Source organism: Equus quagga, chromosome 10 (assembly GCF_021613505.1).
Source record: "Equus quagga isolate Etosha38 chromosome 10, UCLA_HA_Equagga_1.0, whole genome shotgun sequence".
In the NCBI taxonomy this organism is placed as follows: domain Eukaryota; kingdom Metazoa; phylum Chordata; class Mammalia; order Perissodactyla; family Equidae; genus Equus; species Equus quagga.
In genome coordinates this window covers 58917790-58939435 of record NC_060276.1, presented here as the reverse complement: position 1 = coordinate 58939435, position 21646 = coordinate 58917790, and the positions used below count along the sequence as shown (strand labels likewise).

The window sequence follows — 21646 nt, the reverse complement described above, 5'->3', positions numbered from 1 at the left end:
TTTATTTTTTCCTTTTTCTCCCCAAAGCCCCCCGGTACATAGTTATGTATTCTTCGTTGTGGGTTCTTCTAGTTGTGGCATGTGGGACGCCGCCCCAGCGTGGTCTGATGAGCAGTGGCATGTCCGCGCCCAGGATTCGAACCAACGAAACACTGGGCTGCCTGCAGCGGAGCGCGCGAACTTAACCACTCGGCCACGGGGCCAGCCCCCATGGAGTTCCCCTTTTAAATGATACAATTCTGTAGTGTTTGTATTTTATCAATGAGTATGTATTACTTTTAGAATCAGAAAATTTAATGCGGTTTGAAAGAAAAAGAATAATTTGATCTAGAAATAAAAATTGAGCCCCCTAGTGCTTTTATACAGATATTTCTAGTTTGGTGCTGCCTACATTTGATCTTCCCTCTTACATCATAAAGGCCTCAGGATTATGTCACCATTGGGCATCATCTCTTTGAAACACACTGTCTTCAGCAAACCCCTCTATATCCTCCACTGCCTCCTATCTGAATGATACCTCTGCTTTCTTGCTCTATCTGAAACCTGGCTCTCTCTCAAATACACTGATTTTCCTGAGGCCCTCTCTAGTGGGGGATATTTTCCTTCACACATCACCTCCTACCACTGGATTCAAAGGTGCAGAGGTGTCTGGTTGGCTCCTCAATGGTGTTTGCAAGTCCCTACTCCCTAAAAATAGCCAGATTTGAATCTCAAAGATTATATCTTTATAATCACATCAGATTATATCACCTGCTACGACTTCCAGGTCACTCCCCTTTATTTTGCCATGATTTTCTCTCTGGCCCACTGTCATTCCCTCTAATAGTCTTCTTGTCTTAATTCCTGGTGATTTTTCTACGTAGATAATCATTTTCGTACCTTAACATCTCAATCCTTGGACTTTATCTTCTCCAATTATCTTGTCTTTCATATTATCTCAGTGGCTAACTCCTATACATATCCTGTCAAAATCTCAATTTCAAACATTTCACTCTCCAACCACTGCCTCAGGTAATACTAATACCCCTACTTCAACAATTCTTCCACCCCTCTAAGACATACCATTGAGTTTACCACCTTTGAACTATCACTCATCAATCCCCCCACCCATGGCTTTACTTACGTTCTTACCCTTTACAGATCCTCGCCTATCCTAGATTGTTATGGGCTCATGATGAATCAGCACAAATACTTCCCAGCATACACCCTCAATTCCCTTTCCCCACTTTCTTTTTGACATCTCAACTGACAAAACCCTAATTTTAGATAAATCCAACTCTCCCATTACTCCACAGGGTACCTTTGCAAGCTGAATGTGGTTGAGGAAAAACATGTAACCAGGATAATTGGCTTCAATTTAAATTTATGATGACAATACCATATGATCTCACTCATAAGTAAATGATAAAAACAATGAGAAATGATCACATAGAGACAGAGATTGGATTGGTGGTTACCAGAGGGGAAGTGGGAAGGGAGGAGGGCGAAAGGGGTGATTAGGCACATGCGTGTGGTGATGGATTATTAGTGTTTGAGTGGTGAACATGATGTAATCTACACAGGAATCAAAATATAATGATGTACACTTGAAATTTACATAATATTATAAACCAATATTACAGCACTAAAAATTTAAATAAAATTACTTGATTAAATTTATGATGACAAAGTGCAAGTAGGTCATTAATGCTAACTGGAAATGGTATTAAACTTCTCGTTTGTTCAAAGCTCTCCTACTCTTGAAGATGAATATTTCTCACCTTTTCCTCTCTTCTCAAATCTGCACCTTCTCTCTTCTCCACTCTCAGCTAATAGAGATAAATAGGGCAAATTTTCACCATTAACAAAACTGAATATACTAGTCTACGTGCATCTTTACAACTCTATTCTCTGCTTTCCCTCCTATTAGAGTGGATGCCCTCTTCTTGCTCATACCAAAGCATAATTTAGGGTATATTAGTTTCCTAGGGTTGCCAAAACAAATTACCATAAACCAGATGGCTTAAAACATCATAAGTTTATTGTCTCACACTTCTGGAAGCTGGAACACCAAAATCAAAGTAGCAGCAGATGTGGCTCCTTCTAGAGGCTCTGAGAGAGAATCTGTTCCATGCTTCTCTTCCAGCTTCTGCCAGTTGCTGGCAATCATTGTCATTCCTTGGCTTGTAGATGCATCACTCCAATCTCTGCCTCTGTCATTACATGGCACATTCTCCCTCTCTGTGTATATCTGTGTGCAAATATCCCTCTTCTCATAAGGACATCAGCCATTGTATTAGGGCTCACACTATTCCAGCATGACCTCATCTTAACTCGATTACATCTGCAAAGACCCTATTTCCAAATAAGGGCAAGTTCACAGTTACCAGATGGTAGAACTTGAATATAACTTTGTGGGGGTCACAATTCAACTCATAACACTGGGCATTAAATTTTTTTCACTACTTAAGGCTATGGCTCCTATAATTAACTCTTTTTCTGTATCTTCAGTTTTTTCTCCCCCCCGCCCCCGCAGCTTTCTTGAGCCATAATTGACACATAACATTGTGTAACTTTAAGGGGTACAATGTGATGATTTGATACACATATATATTGTAAAATCATTACCACAGTTAGATTAGTTAACGCCTCCATCACATCACATAATTACCATTTCTTTTTTGTCGTGGGAACATTTGAGGTGCACTCTCTTACCAAATTTCAAGTATATAATACAGTATTGTTAATTATAGTTAACAATAGTTAACACACTGTATGTTAGATCCCCAGAGCTTATTCATCCTATAACTGCAAGTTTATACCCTTTGAATGACATCTCTGCATTTCCCCCAACCCCCAGCCCCAGAATGGTAAACACCATTCTACTATCTGTTACTATGCGTTCAGCTTCTTTATTTTTTTTCTTTATTTTTTTTTCTGCTTTATCTCCCCAAACACCCCCTGTACACACTTGTATATCTTAGTCGCAGGTCGTTCTAGTTGTGGGATGTGGGACACCGCCTCAACGTGGCCTGATGAGCGGTGCCATATCCGCGCCCAAGATCCAAACCCTGGGCCGCGGCAGCAGAGCACGCGAACTTAACCACTCGGCCACGGAGCCGGCCCTGAGCTTCTTTAGAATCCATATATAAGTGAGATCATACAGTATTTGTCTTTCTTTGACTTATTTTACTTATCATAATGCCCGCAAGGTTCGCCTATGTTGTCATAAATGACAGAATTTTCTTCTTGCTCATGGCTGAATTATATATATAAATATCTCACATCTCTTCAATAAAGTAATTTCATTTGCTTTAGATATAAACCCAGAAGTGGGGTTGCTGTATCATATGGTAGTTCTATTTTTAATTTTTGTAGAACCTCCACTTTGTCATCCATAGTGGCTGTACTAATTTATATTTGCACCAAGAAAGCATAAGAGTTCTCTTTTCTCCAAAGCGTTACCAATGTTTATCTCTTTGCTTTTTGGTAAGAGCCATTCTATCAGATGTGAGGTGATATCTCATTCTTGCTTTTGACGTGGATTTCCCTGATGATTAGGGATGTTGAGCATCTTTTGGTGTGTCTTTTGGCTATCTGTATGTCTTTTTTGACAAATGTGTATTTAGTTCCTCTGCACATTTCTAAATCAAATTTTGTGGTATTTTGCTCAGTTGTATGAGTTCTTCGTATATTTTGGATATTAACCCCTTATTAGATATTTGGTTTGCAAATATTTTCTCACATCCCACATATTGCCTTTTCATTTTATTGATTGTTCCTTTACTGTGCAGAAGCTATTAAGTTTGATGTAGTCCCACTTGTTTGTTTTTGCTTTTGTTGCTTATGTTTTTGGTGACATATCCAAAACATTACTCAAGAGAAGATCAAAGAGATCTTTCCCCATGTTTTCTTCTAAAAGCTGACCAGTTTCAGTTCTTGTGCTTAAGTCTTTAATCCATTTCAATTTAATTTTTGTGAGTTGTTTAAGATAGGGTTCCACTTTTATTCTTTTGCAGGTGGACATCCAGTTTTCCCAGAATGATTTATTGAAGAGATTATCCTTTCCCCATATTGTGTTCTTGGTGCCCTTGTAAATGTTTAGTTGACCATATATGCATGGGTTTATCTCTGGGTTCTTGATTCTGCTCCACTGATCTATTTTGTCTTCATGTTAGTATCATACTGTTTTGATTACTATGACTTTGTAGTATAGTTTGCAATCAGGAAGTGTGATATCTCCAGCATTATTCTTTTTTCTCAGGAATGTTTTGGCTGTTTGTAGTCTTTTGTGGTTCCACACCAATTATAAAATTGTATTTTCTATTTCTGACAAAAATGCCATTGGAATTTGGATCAGGATTGTATTTAATCTATAGAAGGCTTTTGGTAGCATGGGCATTTAAGGAATATTATACTTCTGATCCATGAACTTGAGATATCTTTCTGTTTGTTTGTGTCTTTTTCATTTTCTTTTATCAAAGTCTTAGAATTTCACTGTACAGACCTTTAACTTCCTCGGTTAAATATATTTAAGTATTTTATCATTTTTAAATATTGTGAATGTGATTTTTTTCTTTCTTTATTTTCCAGATGTTTGTTTCAGGGTATAGAAATTCAACAAATTTCTATATGTTGATTTTGATATCCTACAACTTTATTGAATTCATTGACTAGTTCCAATAGTTTTTTGTTGAGTCATTAAGATTTTCTATGTATAAGATCATATATCTGAAAACAAAAATAATTTGACTTCTTTCTGATTTGGATGCCTTTTATTTATTTTCTTGCTTAATTTCTCTGGCTAGGACTCTCAATATCTTGAATAGGAGTGGCTAGAGTGGGAAAACTTGTCCTGTTCCTCATCTTAGAGGAAAAACTTTCAACATTTCACCCTTGAGTATAATGTAAGATGTGGGTTTGTCATTCATGGCCTTTATTATGTTGAGCTACATTTATTCTATGGTCTATTTGTTGAGAGTTTTTATCATGAAAGAATGTTTTATTTTGTCAAATGCTTTTTCTGCATTTTGAAACAATCATATGATTTTTGTCTTTCATTCTATTAATATGGGGTATCACATTTACTGATTTACATATGTTGAACAATCCTCACATCTCAAGAATGAATCCCACTTAATCATGGTGTATAATCATTTTAATATGCTGTTGAATTGATTTTTTAATATTTTGTTGAGTAACTTTGCATCTATATTTATCAGGGATATTGGCCTATATTTTCTTTTTTTGTAGTTTTCTTATATGGCTTTGGTATCAGGGTAATGCTGGACTTGTAAAATGAGTTTCATAATTTTATTTCCTTTTCAATTTTTTGGAAGTGTTTGAAAAGGATTGGATTAATTCTAGTTTATATGTTTAGTAGAATTCATCAAAGAAACCATATGGTACTGCACATTTCTTTGTTAGGATTATGTTGTTTAATGTCCACATATTTGTAGATTTTCCGGTTTTCTTCTGTTGTTGATTTCTAGTTTCATGCCATCATTGCTGGAAAAATATTTAGTATGATTTCAACCTTCTTAAATTTCCTAAGACTTATTTGACCTATCACATAATCTATTCTGGAGACTGTTTCATGAGCTCTTGAGAGGAATGTGCATCCTGCTGCTATTGGATAGAATGTTTTGTATATAGCTTTTAGGTCCCTTTGGTAGAAAATATAGTTCAAATCCAATAGTTTCTTATTGACTTTGTGTCTGAAGGATCTAGCCATTGTTGAAAATGGGCATTGAAGTGTCCTAGTATTATTATATTGATGTCTACTTCTTCATTCATATCTGTTAGTATTTGCTTAACATATTTAAGTATTCTAATGTTTACTGCATATATATTTACCATTGTTATATCCTTTTGATAAATTGACCACTTTATCATTATATAATGCCTTCTTTTTCTCTTGTTACAATTTTTGGCTTAAAGTCTATTTTATCTGGTATAAGTATAGTCCCCCCTTCTCTCCTTTGGCTTTCACTTGCATAGAATATGTTTTTGCATCACTAGTCGGTGAGCCTATGTGTGTCCTTAAAGCTGAAGTTAGTCTCTTGTAAGCATGATATAGTTAGGTCTTTTTTTATCTGTTCAGTCACTCTAAGACTTTTGTTTGGAAAATTTAATCCATTTATTTTTAGACTAATTGATGGTGGATAAGGACTTATTAATACTACCTTATTAATTGTTTTCTGGCTGTTTCATAGTTCCCTTTTTCCTTTCTTTCTCTTACTGCCTTCCTTTTTAAATTGATGACTTTCTGTAGTAATGTACTTTGGTTCCATTCTTTTTATCTTTTGTGAGTCTGTTGTAGGTTTTTGCTTTGTGGTTACCATCAGTCTTACAGAAGACAACTTATAGATATAACTCTATTTTACGCTGAGAAGTACTTAACTTCAATTTAAGCAGTTTTTAACATGCCATCCTATTACAGTATTAGACGATTCTGATTTTGGTTATACACTACTTTTACCAGTGAGTTAAATATATTTATGTGCTTTAATGTTACTAATTAGTGTCCTTTCTTTTCAGCTTGAAGAACTCCTTTCAGCATTTTCTGTAAAAAAAAAGGTCTAGTGGTGGTGAACTCACTCAGCTTTTGTTTGTCTGGGAAATTCTTTCTCCCCTTCATTTCTGAAAGACAGCTTTGCTGGATAGAAGTTTTTGGTTGGTAGGGTTTTTTCAGCTCTTTTAATATATATTAACCCATTTTCTCCTGGTTTGTAAGATTTCTAACTTCAATAATTCACAAATTGTTTCTTTTGGTAGCATCCCATAGATTGCATGGCCTTTCTTCACTCTTTTTCATTATTTTTTCTTTGTTCTCTTCTGACTCGATAATTTCAAAGGTCCTGTCTTCTAGTTCATAGATTTTTTCCTTATGTTTGATCCATTCGGCATGATGGTCTCTATTGTACTCTTTATTTCATTCACTGTGTTATTCAGCTCCAGAATTTCTGCTTGTTTCCTTTTTTGTGATTTCTATCTCTTTGTTAAACTTCTCAGTTTGTGTATTGTTTTCCTGATTTTGTTAAATTGTCTTTCTGTGTTTTTGTAGCTCATTAAGCTTCTTTAATACAGCCACTTTGAATCTTTATTAGGTAAATTACAAGTCTCCATGTCTTTATTGTTGGTTCTTGGATTATTGTGATCATTTTTTGGTGTCATGTTCCTATGATTAAAAAACATTTCCTTGGCCACAGCCTCTTCCAGCTACCATCCCATTATGTATCACCTTTATATGACAAAATGCTTTGAAAGAATTATCCATATTAGTTATCTCCATTTCCTTTTCTTCTATTAACAATCTCTATTCAACTAGATTTTAATTGAAAATTTTAATACATACACATTGTAGAAAATTCAAAAAGAACAAAAGAGCAGGTGGTAAAAAATGACTCACTGTCCCATATTAGATCCCCAACCCACCTCCTTTGATCCCCAGTCCATTCACTATTGCTAGTTTCCCTTTTCTCTCTAATTTGCCTGAGACTTTTGTCCTTACCATTCCATGGAAATGCAGTTCTCCAATGACCTTCTCATTTTCAAACTCACTGGCAGCATTTGATACAGTTGGTTCTCCTTTGTAAATTATCTTCCCTTGGTTACTCTGTCACTATGCTTTCTTGTTTTCCATTCTATCATGCTAGCTAGTCCTTTTCAACCTCTGTTGCTGGTTTTCCCTCTCTCCAATCTTTAGATGTTGGAAAGCCCAAAAACTCAGTCCTTTGGCCTCTTCTCTTTCCTTCCTATAACCATTCAGTACACAATATCATCCAGTCCCACAGTTTTATATGCCATCTATATGTTTATGAATTCCATATTTGTATCTCTATCCCAGTCAGACCTCTCCTCTAATTTCCAAACTCATATATGCAATTGCCTTATTGACATCTCCACTTAGATGTCTAATAGATATCTCAGACTTAACATGAAAACAAAATTCTTGCTTCATTCTAAACCTGCTCATCCATAAGTATTCTCCATTTCAGCAATTGGCACCACTATTCACTCGGTTTCTTAAGTAAACTCTCTCTCACACACACACACACACACACACACACAGATACAAACATATCAACATATCTTTTGTGTCATCCTTGACTTCTCTCTTTCTCTAGCGGCTAACATCCAGTGAGCAAATTCTATATGGATTACCTTCAAAATATGTCTAGAATTTAGTCATTTCTCATCACCAATTCTAAATCATCTTGATCTCTTATCTAGATTATTGTGAAATCTTCTTAATTTATTACCCTGTGTATTAGTATCCAATTGCCTTTGTGCAAATTACCATTAATTTAATAGATTAAAATGACAAATTCATTCTCTTATAGTTCTGGAGGACTAAAGTCCAAAATGAGTCATTTTGAGCTAAAATCAAGGTGTTGGTAGAGCTGAGTCCTTCTGGAGTCTTCAGGGTAGAATCCATTTGGTGCTCCCTCCAGTTTCTGGTGGTTAGCAGCTTTTCTTGACTTTGTGACTGCATCACTCCCACCTCTGCTCTGTTGTTATGCTGCTTTCTCTCTTTCTTTAGTCAAATCTCCCTTTCCCTCTTTAAAAGGCAATTGTGATTACACTTAGGACCCACCCAGATAATCCAGGCTAATCTCCCCAATTCAAGATTCTTAATCACAGCCACAAATTCTGTTTTGCCATATTAGGTGATATTCATAAATTCCAGGGATTGAGAAATGACATCTTTGGGGTTTATTATTCAGTTTACCACAGTCTTTTCTGGACCCCAAAGGTTTATGTCCTTCCCTCATGCAAAGTACATTCTCCTCAACCCAACATCCTCACAAGTGTAAGCCCATTCCAGCATTAACTCAAGTCCAAAATCTCATCTAACTATTATCAACAAAAGTTCAAGATCCCATAATCTAAATCAGGTGTAGGTGAGATGCTATGTATGATCCATCCTGGGGCAAAATTTCTCTCCATCTATGGAGACCTGCAAAATTAGAAAACAAATTCTCTGCTCCCAAAATACAATGGTTAGACAAGATAGGGTAACAGTTATAGAAACTCCAATTCCAAAAGGGAGAAAATGGAAGGCAGAAAGGAGTAACGAACCCTAAGAAATTTCTAAATAAGACTTGACAAACTCCATTAGGTTTTAATGCCTAGGAATAATCCACTGTGGCTTGAGGCTCTACCCTCTGGACCTTCAGCTCTGCTTTCAGAGTTATCCTTCCTATTTCTTGAAGGGTAGCACATGTTTGCAACTAAGTAGTGTTGCCCACCTGTTTCCTGCCTATAAAATTTTAGCAGTTTAATGGCCTTCTTTCATTTTTCCTGTCTCTCTTCCTTTTCATCCAAGCTGGAAGTGTTTCTATTTGTATGTTCTCAAAATATTTGTGAGTCTCATGTACATCATGAGGATTCGTGCAATTAGACAAGAGGCTCCACTGTGTGTTTTTCCTGTATAATCTCATCTCTATTCCTGACGTTTGCTGAGCTGGCTAAGTAGATCCTTGAGTCACATGTTAAATGTCTTTGTTGTCCAGCCACACTTGGTTTTCTCTTCAGAGCATACTTTCCAGCCAGTGAACTTCTTAATTTTAGCATCTATTAAAATCTGGATAAGCTGACGTTTTCCCAAATTATCAAGTTCTGGTTCTTTTTTCTTAAGAATTCTTCCATCAATTTTATCACTTTCCTTTCACATTTTACTATAAGCAGCAAGAGAAAATCACATTGCATCTTCAATGCTTTGCATGAAAATATCCCTAGCTAAATATCCACGTTATAATTTCTACTTTCCATATAACCATAGAACTCAATTCACTTACACATTTACAACTATAGAAGGGATTCCATTTTCTCCAGTCTCCTAACCTGCTTTTCACTCCTCCTGAGCACTAACATTCCATGCCTTTAATATTTGTATTTCAATCAAAATGTTCTTTATGACTATTTAGGTATTCTCTAAGATGATATAGGCTTTCTCTACTGTGCTCCTCACTTCCTTCTGAGCCCTAATCATCAACACCTTTAACATCAATACTTCACCAACAGTCCTGTTTATGGCAATTTAGATATTCTAAAAGATGATATAGGCTTTTTCTATCATGCCCCTAACTTCCTCCAAAGTTCTTGTCAGCAGAGTATTTAACATCCATATTTCTACCAACAGTTTTTTCAAGGCAATCTAGGCTTTTTCTATCATACACTTCTAACTTCTTTCAGCCTTTGCTCACTGCCAAATACTAAAGTCATTTTCATATTTTTAGATATTTGTTACTGCAGCCTTACTGCTGGTGTGTTAATTTTCTATTTGCATTAATTAATTTGTACTAATTTTCTAGTATTGCTGTGGAAATATACCACAACCTCAGTGGATTAAACAACACAAATTTGTTTTCTTACAATTCTGGAGGCCTGAAGTCTGAAATCAATCTTACTAGGCTAAAATCAAGGCATCAGCAGGGCAGGTTTCTTCTGGAGGTTCTGGGGACAGAACCCATTTCCTTGCCTTTTTTTAGCTTCTAGTGACCACCTGAATTCTTTGGCTTGTGTTCCCTTTCCCTTTCTTCAAAATGCATCACTCCAATCTCTGCTTTCATCATCAGAATGCTTTCTCCTCTGACTCTCTTGTGTCCCTCTAATAACAACTCTGGTAATTACATTTAGTGCCCTCCTGGATAATCCAGAATAATTTCCTGATCTCAAAGTTCTTAACTTAATCACATGTACTATTCTTTTTCTCCATATAAGTTAACATTCACATGTTCCAGGGATTTGGATATGGGTATTTTGAGGGGTCATTTATCAGCCTTCCACAGTGCTCAATATTTATTAGTTGAATGAATAAATTAATCAAAACCACATCATAATTTTTAATTCAAATTTGAAGGATTGACTCATTCAATTACCAGGGAATACAATTTCGAGAAGAGTAATAAATGAAATAAAAATGCAGCAAAAAAAATAGGACAAAAAGGAAGTCATGTTTGTGAAAAGTAGATTTGAAGTAGAGGATACATAAAGTGGGAAGGAATAAAGAATTTTGACAGCAGGATTTTACCCAGAACAAATCAAGCAAATTAAAATTACTCAATTATATCAAACTATATATTTGAAAGTGAATTTTAAACAGTAAAACAGTGTGCCTTTTCCTCTATTCATTATTTTTTTACATTTCCATCATTGAAAAAAGAAAGAGTGATAGATAATTCATAATCATTGGATAACAGAAGCCCAATATGTCGTTCTATTCCATTACAGTTATAGACTTTTGTGTTCTGTTTAAGAAGTATGTAGGGGCCCACCTGGTGGCACAGTGGTTAAGTTCGCATGTTCCACTTCTGTGGCCCGGGGTTCGCCAGTTCTGATCCCAGGTGCAGACAGGGCATCGCTTGGTAAGCCATGCTGTGGCAGGCGTCCCACATATAAAGTAGAGGAAGATGGGCACGGATGTTAGCTCAGGACCACTCTTCCTCAGCAAAAATAGCAGGATTGGCGGCAGATGTTAGCTCAGGGCTAACCTTTCTCAAAAAAAAAAAAAAAGAAAAGAAAGAAATATTTATCTACTCCACTATCATTAAGATATTCTCCTGTGCTACCTGCTGGAAGCTGTGCTGTTTTACCTTTCAGCTTTAGGTCTACACTACATCTAGTATTGATTTTGGTGCCTGATGTGAGACAAGGGTCAAGAATAATGTTTTGTCCCTTGAAGATACTCAAATTACTAGTACCATTTATTGAAAAATACCATCTTTCCCCAATGTATAACTACTTTGGCATAATTCATGTGACCATAACTATATAGGTGTCTTTTTGTGGTCCTTCTTCTTTTCTATTGGTTATTTGTCTTTGTGCCAATACTATGTTGTCTTAATTGCTGTAACTTTATAATAAGTTGTTATATTGATATTTGGTAATGCATATCCTTCACATTTATTGTTTTTCTTCCAAATTGTTGTGTATATGTTTGATTCTTTCATTTCTATATAAAATTTGGAATCAACTAGTCAGTTGTCACAAGAAGCAAAAAAAAATTTATTGGGATTACACTGAATCAATATATCAATTAGGGAAGAATTGCTGTACTTATAATATTGAGTCTTCCAATCCCCGAACATGATATATACCTCCATTTATTTGTGTTTTCTTTAATTTATCTTAATATTTGCTTCTATTCTTCAGTGTAAAGGTATTATACGTTATATTTTTAGATTTATTCCAAAGTACTTGGTGTTTATGATATCATTTACATGGTATTATTAAAATATTTTCTAATTGTTTTGTTGGACATAGAATTATAATTAATTTTCACATTTAGTTTTTGTATCTAACAATTTTACTAAATTCATTTATTAATTCTAATTGTGTGCCTGTAGCTATTTTAGATTCTCTATGTAAGAAATAATGCCCTCTGTAAATAATAACAGTTTTATTTCTTCTTTTTCTATTTTTAGACTTTTTACTTATTTTTTTCTTGCCTTGTTGCACTGGCTAGGACCTCCAGTACAACGTTAAATTGAAGTTGTACTAGGGGACATGTTTTTATTGTTCCTGAGCTCAGACGGAATGTTTACAACACGTTACCATTGAATATTACATTTTTTTCTAGTTTTCTTTAGATTCTTTTTATCAGACTAAAGAAGTTCCCTTCTATTCCTCATTTGCTGAAAAGTTTTACCATAAATGAGTGTGAGATTTTATCAAAGGCTTTCTTTATATTGAGATGATCATATTACTTTCCCTCTTTTATTCTAATATGTTAATGTGGTGAATTTCAAATCTTAAATCAACCTGAAATAAGCCTCATTTGGCTATAGTAATGCTTTCTATGTATTGAATTTGATAAAAGGTTTAAGGATTTTGGCATCTATGTTTCTGAGAGATATAGGCCTGTAATTTTATTTTCTGTTAATGACTTTGTTAAATTTTATTATTGAGGTTATGCTCTTCTCATGGAACAAATTGATATGTTCCCTCTTTTTATGTTCTTTGGAAGAATTTGTGAATAATTGTTATTTTTTCTTCCTTAGGTGTTTGGGGGAATTGATCAATGAAGACATCCAGACCTGGAATTCTCTATGTCGGTAAGTTTTAAATTATGAAGTCAAAGTTTTTAGTATATATACGACAATCCAAATTTTTATTTTTCACCTTTTTAAGTTTTCATGTGTTCTTTTTCAAAGAATTTGCCTATTTCATCTAGACTTTCAAATATTTTGGCATAAATCTTTTGTTTTCTCTTTCATTACTTTCTGTTATTTTTATTATTTTTTTCCTCCTACATGCATTGGCTTCAACTTGATGTTCTATTTCTGACATCTTGAGATGGATACTTAAATCCTTGATTTTCAGCCTGTCTTCTTTTCTAATATATGAATTTAAAGCTATGAATTTCTAAATAGGTCTTTACATCCCACAAATATTTAAATATCATTTTCTTTATGATACTGAAAATATTGTTTAAGACATTTTCTAATTTTGTTGTGACTTCTTCTTTAACCCATAGATTGTATTCTTAATTTCCCAACGTTTAGGTAATTTTTAGTTTAATTTTTGTCATTGGTTTCTAGATTTATTTAACTGTGGTCAGCAAACATATGCCATATAACCTTAGTACTTTGACACATGTTGAGACTTGCTTTATGGCCCAGTCTATGGTCACTTTTGTTAAATGTTCCATGTGAACTTGAAAAAAATGTGTATTGTGCAGTCGTCTGGTGTAGTGTATTTGTATTAAATCAAGTTTTGTTAATCATGTTATTCAAATTTTCTATATTTCTACTGATATAGTTTTGTCTTCTTGGTCTCTTAGTTACTAAAATAAGTATGCTAAAGTCTCCAACTATAATTGTGAATTTGCATATTATTACTTTTAGTTTTATAAAAGTTTGCTTTATGTATTTTAGAGCTATGTCAGTGGGTACATACAAACTTAGAATTGCTACATTTTTCTGTTGGATTAACCCTTTTACCATTATAAAGTGTCCCTATTTATCTTTATCTTAAAGTTAACTTTCTTTGACAATAGTATAGCTCCATGAGCTTACTATCCATTTGTGTGTACACAGTATTTCTTCTCCATTTTCTTTTTGTTTTTAACCTTTATGTGTCCTTATATTTTAGGTGTATGTCTTATAACCTACTGTGCCATCTTTGTCTTTTAAATGGTGTATTTAATCCATGAAATTTTTTGTAGTAAGAACACTTAATATGAGAGCTATCCTCTTGACAAATTTTTAAGTATACCACACAGGATTGTTAACTATGGGCACATTATCATACAGGAGATCTCTATAACTTATTCATCTTAATCCAGTTACTTTTTATGTAATTATTTTTGGATTTAAATATGACAACTCATTTTTTATTTAGTATTTGTCCCATATTTTTGTTCCTTATTTCTTCTTTCTTGCTTTCTATGTATTAATCAAACATTTTTATTACACTTCTCCCTCTATTATCTGATTAGTAATACATTCTGTCATTATTCTTTTGTAGTTACCTTAGAGATTACAACATAATTTTTTGATTTCTTAGAGTTTAATACAAATTAGTATTTTTACATCTCCCTAAACAATGCAAGTACCTTACAACACTTTAACTCCACTTATTACACCCACTTTCATCCACTGTTACTACTATAAATTTTATCTTTCATAAAATTTTAATTTTATTTTGAACTTAACATATTAGTATATTATTATTTGTAAATACTTAACATTTGTGTTCTATGTCCACATATTTGCTCTTTTTGCTGCTCTTTATTTCATCTCGTATTAACAGTGCCTCATCTTGGGTCATTTCTTTCTACCTGAAGAAATCCCATTTGTATTTATTTTAGTGCTTTTTGCAGCAGTGAAATTCTCACAGTTTCTGTTTGTGTAAAAATGTCTTTCTGTTCATTTTTGAAGAATACTTAAGCTGTGCTAAAAATCTCCAATTGGCAGGGTTTTTTCTTTCAAAACTTTAAAAATATCATTCCATTGTCTTCTAGCTTCTGTCCCTCATTTTTCCCTTGACATATATAGGTTAGGATCACCTATGTACCAAAGGAATATACACATAATCATTTATAACATAAAAAAATAATAAGCTTTGAAATAAAGAAAACTACTCAGAAGTTTAACTTATTTGAACTTCCAATAATTTGAGACTGAGGCCACATCTATATAAAACAGGTATCTTATGATATTTCACTAAATTGTTCCTTTTCTCACTGTTCCTTGGTTGCCTTTTCTAGTGTTCTCCAAAGTGAAGTGCATGTGCAAGACAATCCATTGGAGTGTGGAAATAAGACATTATAACTTCAATTTATATATTTTGCTTCATCTTTTGAAATTTTCTGCTTAATGTATGATTTATGAGGCTTAAGTAGAATATGAATTATACACGCACATATTCAGTTGTGCTCAAAAGAAAATTTGGAGCATAATATTTTCAGCTGTAAGAAGGAAGTCAAAATCAATACAGGTGTAAAGTCTTTTTCCCAGAATATGAAAGGAGTGATCCAGCATGTCACACTTTCAAACTGCTAAATTTCCAGGATCCCAGGCCTTAATATCTTCTAGCTACTCTATTGAATGAATCTGGTTTGATCAATTGCTTTTTGGAAAGGCAAAAGTACAAGTTTTAACTATTTCAAGAAATCTATGAAGTTTTGTTTTTCAAGACCATTCAGAGCAGTGGTTCTTAACCAGAACTGAGTATCCAAACTACCTGGGAGGAATTTTAAATATAGATTTTATTAAGCTACACCCGGAGATTATGCTTCATGGGTCCAGGAGCAGTACTCAGCCACATTTATATTTTTTAAATTTCCAAGTAAATTCTGATGTTTACTTCCAGTTGAGAACCTCTAGACTAGATATTTTTCTTACTCAGTGTCTCCAAAATCTTTTCTAAGTAAATCAGTGGTTATTTAATGATGAATATGGGCCAGACTTTGTGCTGGATACTAGAGATTCACTTACGAAATAAAAATAGACTTGACTGAAATATAAATACATTTGACCATTTTGATTTATTTTATTTTTACTTATGAACTTGATGGTTTAAGCAAGTCAAAAGTAAAGCTCTAGGGTATTTGTGTATATAAGTACAATCTCAGAATTATCCATGGTCACAGCTCATTGTCCTTGGGAAATAATAAAGAAGTAATATTTTTTAAATAAATTATGCTATGTATATCCTCAGTAGATAATATGATTATTATCAAATCAAATTGGCACTTTCAAAATGAAAAATATCATGGACCAATTTTCTCTTTGTATAGCAACAATTTAAAATCTAGATAAACATTCATATGTGTCCCTCTCACACATGACTAGTGGTTTGATTTAATATAAGTTCTGATAATATTAAAAACTTGTGGGGTTTTTTCAGAACTTATTTGGTGAACTTAGAAAATATGTGGGTTTACTACTGGTTTAGACTTTTTCACAAGAGGATTGGGGCATTGGTTCAATTTACTGTTCTATATAATTAAATGAGATATTTTATATACTTTAAAATTTGTCAAGTTGTTTTTATTTCAGCTTTTGGTCCACAGTTTATTTTCATTCAAGTTACTGATGAAAATACACATTTGTTCATCTATGATTTGCTTTAGAGGAGGGTAGCTGTGATGTGAATTACAGGTAGACATTCTTAGATAATGGAGCTCAGAGAATGCATAAGATTTCTCAAAGTGCCATTGTACAAGTTTATTTAAAGCATTTTTCTTTTAACAGACAAGAAGTAAACATGAGAACATATGATAATTTCATACCAAGTAAGAATTTAGTCTTTGGAATTCAATATTATTTAGATTATATTTGAAAATAATTTTAAGGACAAATGACTAGCATCTTCCATTCAATGTGATGAAGCATAAAGTGCCTTGAATTTTTCTTAAAATTTACAAGAAGCATGTATGTATGTGTATGTTGGTATGTGTGTGTTTAAAATAATTCTGGCTTTAACGTGGGTTTGTAGTAGATATTTTAAAAGGAAATATTTAGTTTGTTCTTTCTCATTACAAAAATCAACCTTAACTGCATAAGGTTCCCTTGTGTTTAAAATTCGTAATTACAAAGCCAAAGTAGAGACAAAAAATATAGCCAGAGAGATGAAAGTAGGCAGTCCATCTGTTGAACAGCTACAACTTTAGGAAAGTTCTCCTTAATACACTGAGCTGAAATCTGCCTGCACTGCTACAACTTTTACCCATTGCTTCTAGTTCTTCCCTCAGGAAGCATATAAAAGACGACTCTAACATTGTGATTAAGAGCGTGGACTCTGGAGCCAAACAGTGTTTCAATCTTAACTCTTCTACTTACTTTATGATTTGGGGCAAGTAATTTAATCTTTCTCAGTGCTTCATTTTTCTACATCTGTACAATGAAGACAATTATAAATTATATTATCTAATTCAAAGGGTTGTCATGAGGATTAAATGAGTTGATATGTACAAAGTGCTTGAAACACAGTCTGAAATATAGCAAGCACTATAACAGTTGTAGCTATTCTATTATTACTATTTCTACCACTCTTCCATATAATAGCTCTTTAAATATTTAAATATAGTGATCACATCTCTCATTAATCTCTTCATCTACAGAACTATCCTGAGTTAGCTTGCCAGTTTGTCTTTTAACATAGCTTCCAAATAGCTTGATCTCCTCGTCACTCTATTCCTCAAGTGTGTATATGCCCTTCTTTAAATAGGGTTCCCAGAACTGAATGCAGTATTTTGTGGCCCTAATTCTGTGGCCCTAAATTCTGTGGGTTAGGATGTCACCGAGATCAGAGGAGGGCTAAGATAAACACTTAGATTTAATCAATCAAGATTTTTACTGACTACTTTATGCTCAGCATTGTGTTAGCTATTATGGATAGAAGGAGTCATATTATCTGCAGTCTAACCAAAATGAAATAAAGAAAAGAAACCAAGATGGAGGAGATGATGGAGATGTTTTAAAGGAAACAGTGAATCTTTCTCTATTTTCTATTCCTACTGTGTGACTGTATTAATTTAACCATTATGATTTAAGTAACTCTCTCTCTGAAAATTGGTTTAATCTAGAAAATAAAATTACCAATGTCATTTTAAACATAATTTAGCACTATATGGGGAAATCAGCTTTAACTTTTCCTAATTTATATGCAAATAAACTATAAAGTCCAGGGAGAAAAGCTACCTTGTGAGTTATAACTTAGTTTAATTCAAACAATATATTTCTTACTCAAGAATATTTCAGTCCTGATGAAAATTTTGCTATTAACTGAAAATTGTTTATTGTCCTCTCTCACATTTAGTCAATGAATCAAGCAGGCAATTATGGAATCAAGAATACTTCACTTTGACATTTCCCAAACCACCCCAGCCAGGTAGAAAAAAAATATCAAGACCTTCAAAATTACAAGTCACAGTTCCTGTAAGTATTTAAAAGGTAATTTTTAAACTAAATCTATGACAATCCAACAATATGTAAATATAAATTAGATGTATATAATCCAAATTTTACTACCTATTGGAAGCAGATATTTTAAAATTTATAATCCCCTGTACAACGGATTGCCCCCACCTGTTTCAGATTAAACTTATTTTTATACATGATTCTCCATTTCAAAGACATTATATAGCTAATAGGCTAGGCACGCTGGAGAACCTAATGCTGCAACTGGTGGACTCTCTCAAGAAATGTTTACCAGCTACAAAAACATCTAAAATTTTAATTTTAGATCAGGAGCTGATCTTAATGAGGTTTCAGGGCTTCTCCATTTTCTTTAATCTGGAGCTCTGGACACTAGATAATGGGAGATTCAGGTTTTCTACTGCTTTTGTAAAGTGGAGTTATTCTATCAACTGGATAAAAGAAAAAACAGCCTACACAGGTCACCCATGGTGATATCAAAATATGTTTTGCAAGCACTTCCCAGAGCAGAGTTACAGTCAATACCTTTATTCAAGGGCCATTCATTACATCTGTAGTGATCCAAGTTTAATATTTCTCTTCATGTTCCTCCTTTAATTCCATATGACCATTTTATTGACTAATGATGTCCATACTGGATAGTTGAAGGAATTTAAGGAGTAAATGTAAAATTAGTCTATGTTACTACTATGACAATCAGATTTTACAAATATTTGGGTGAGAGTTAAAAAAAATTACACTACTGCTAGTGTGGATCAAACATTTGTTTCATTTTTATGTCCTTGTTTTTGGCAGTACTTCACAGCAGGGCTCTTAGGCTCTCAATTTGATCAGAGACCTTGAAAGCAGGAGTAAAAATCAGGCTAGGCCTGAAGCCTACAGTTATCATGAGAATTGTCATGACAAACTTCAAGGGCATCAGCTTATTTTTGAGATAATGTGGGGGTGAAGGGTGCACAAAAAGTTCCAAAATATGTCTGCTATATAGGGCTCCACATGGAACACACTGTCGACTGTAAGAATAGTCCCTGAAGTGTCATGGATCATTGTGGGCCTGTTCCAATCCCAATATGAATCATTGAGGAAATCCTAAGGTTCCTCCTAAAGTCATTTTATTTCCAAAGTGGAGTTATCTCACATACACACACAAATACACAGAACGTTGAAAAAGAAAAACATTTTTCAATTTTAAATAGATGGTTAAAGAAAACCTAGACTATTTTCATGTTTCAATATAAAAAGATATAGCTCACTCAGAAATGCTCATCGTTATTCTAACTAATATTTTCAGAGACATGACAAAAGAAAATTAGAGGAAGTTCAGAAGCCAGCTCATATATGGATAAGGCATTCTTTAGGAAAGATTTTCCAAAGACCATCTATTTACTCAACTTTCAGGAGACAGCCTCCATTCAGCCATCCTTATACTCCTAAAACCCATTCTGAAAAGGCAGAATATAAAAAGTACAAAGACGTCAAAAAAGGAATAACTTTGAAGAAAGGTTCCAAGAAAAATATAGGCCCACATGAAACAACTCTAGAATCCAAGAAAACAGCAAAAGAGAAACGTAAAAGAGGAAATAAAGTAGGTAAAACTCCAATAAAATCATCACATGAAAGTGAACTATATGAGAAGTCAAAGTCCAAATCAGAAACAAACTCAGACTCCAAAGATTCTGAGGCAGTCTCAATGACAGATCCAAAAAACGATAAGAGAGATTCAAAGAATTCCAAGGAGACTGACGTTGAATCCGTACGTACAAAGAAGGATTCTAAGAGCACAAAGAACAATTCTGATGCCAAATCAGAGACTTGCTCAAAATATAGTTCAAATGTAGATTTAATGATGCACTTAGAGGAATCTGGTGCTGAATCCATGGAATTTGATATGTGGTTAAAGAATTACTCACAGAATAATTCAAAGAAGCCTCCGAAGGACTCAAAGAAAGATGCAAAGAAGAGCTCTGATGCTGAATCTGCAGATTCAAAAGATGCAAAGAAAGATAAGAAAGGTGCAAAGAAAGACAAGAAGGATGCAAAGAAGGACACAGAGTCTACTGATGCAGAATCTGCAGAATCAAAGAATGCAAAGAAAGATTCAAAGACCAAGAAAGATGCAAAGAAAGCTGACAAGAAAAAGGATGACAAGAAGAAAGATGCAGAGTCTACTGACGCGGAATCTGTAGACTCAAAGGATGCAAAGAAAGATTCAAAGAAGGATAAGAAAGATTCAAAGAAAAAGGATGAAAAGAAGGATTCAGCGTCTACTGATGCTGGATCTGAGTCTGAATCAGAGTCAAAGAAGGGTAAGAAAGATGAAAAGAAGGATAAGAAAGGTTTAAAGAAAGATGACAAGAAAAAAGATGCAAAGAAGGATACAGCATCTACTGATGCTGATTCTGAGTCTGAAACGGATCCAAAAAAGGATAAAAAAGATGAAAAGAAGGATAAGAAAGATTCAAAGAAAGATTCGAAGAAAGCTTCTAAGAAAGATGACAAAAAGAAGTCTGCAGTGAAGGCTGAAGAGTCTACCGAAACTGAATCTGATTGGGAGTCAAATAAGGGTAAAACTGATTCAAAGAAGGCTAAGAAAGATTCAAAGACAGATGCCAAACAGGCTGCAAAGAAGGACATAGTGTCTACTGATGCTGAATTTGATGAGTCTTCCAAGAAAGACCCAAAGAAGCCCAAAACATCCAAAAGTTCAGATGCTGAATCTGAAGAGTCACTAGGTAAACCCTGGGCTAAAAAGAGAGGAGCTGATGAGTCAGATGCCACATCTACAGATTCAAAGAAGGAAGCACCGAAACTAAAGAGAGGTTTAAGACTTTCATCCAGAAAGACTACATTCAAAGAAAAAGGAAAAAAACCAAGGGTGGGTGGAATTCCTGTATTAAGAGAAAGACCACCACTACCTCCTTGTGAGCCTTTCCTACCATCACCTAAGGTCAAACGTCTCTGTCAGTGCAAGATGCCACCTCCCCCTCCAAAACCAAGATATGCTCCTTTGGTATGTTTACTTCTGTTTTACTTTTAGAGAAAATTGGGTTTAAAAATGAAAGATATTTTGAAGTTTTGCATTTATGTTTTCTCTAAGGAATAGTTCTCTTTTACTGGAATATTGACAAGTTTGGAACTTGCAGGCAAGAAATATGAAGAGTACTTCAAAATGACTCAAAAGAGTTGCAAAGCAAATGTCAAAAAGTTAAGAATAAATTTAGACTGGAGCAGAGAGAACTGGCTTATGATTTAAGAAAACATTTAAAATTATTTGT

The 21646-nt window shown here is 34.1% G+C and overlaps 1 protein-coding gene across 1 annotated transcript in view; it reads left to right on the top strand.

Moving 5' to 3' along the window:
* CYLC1 (cylicin 1) overlaps positions 1-21408 on the top strand; it is a 139342-nt gene extending 117934 nt beyond the window's left edge. The window contains exons 4-7 of the mRNA XM_046672862.1: positions 12597-12627; positions 16694-16726; positions 18253-18371; positions 19663-21408. Of these exons, the coding sequence (XP_046528818.1) occupies positions 12597-12627; positions 16694-16726; positions 18253-18371; positions 19663-21408 (1929 nt within the window). The remainder of the gene's footprint in view (positions 1-12596; positions 12628-16693; positions 16727-18252; positions 18372-19662) is intronic.
* Positions 21409-21646: the final 238 nt, after the last annotated feature.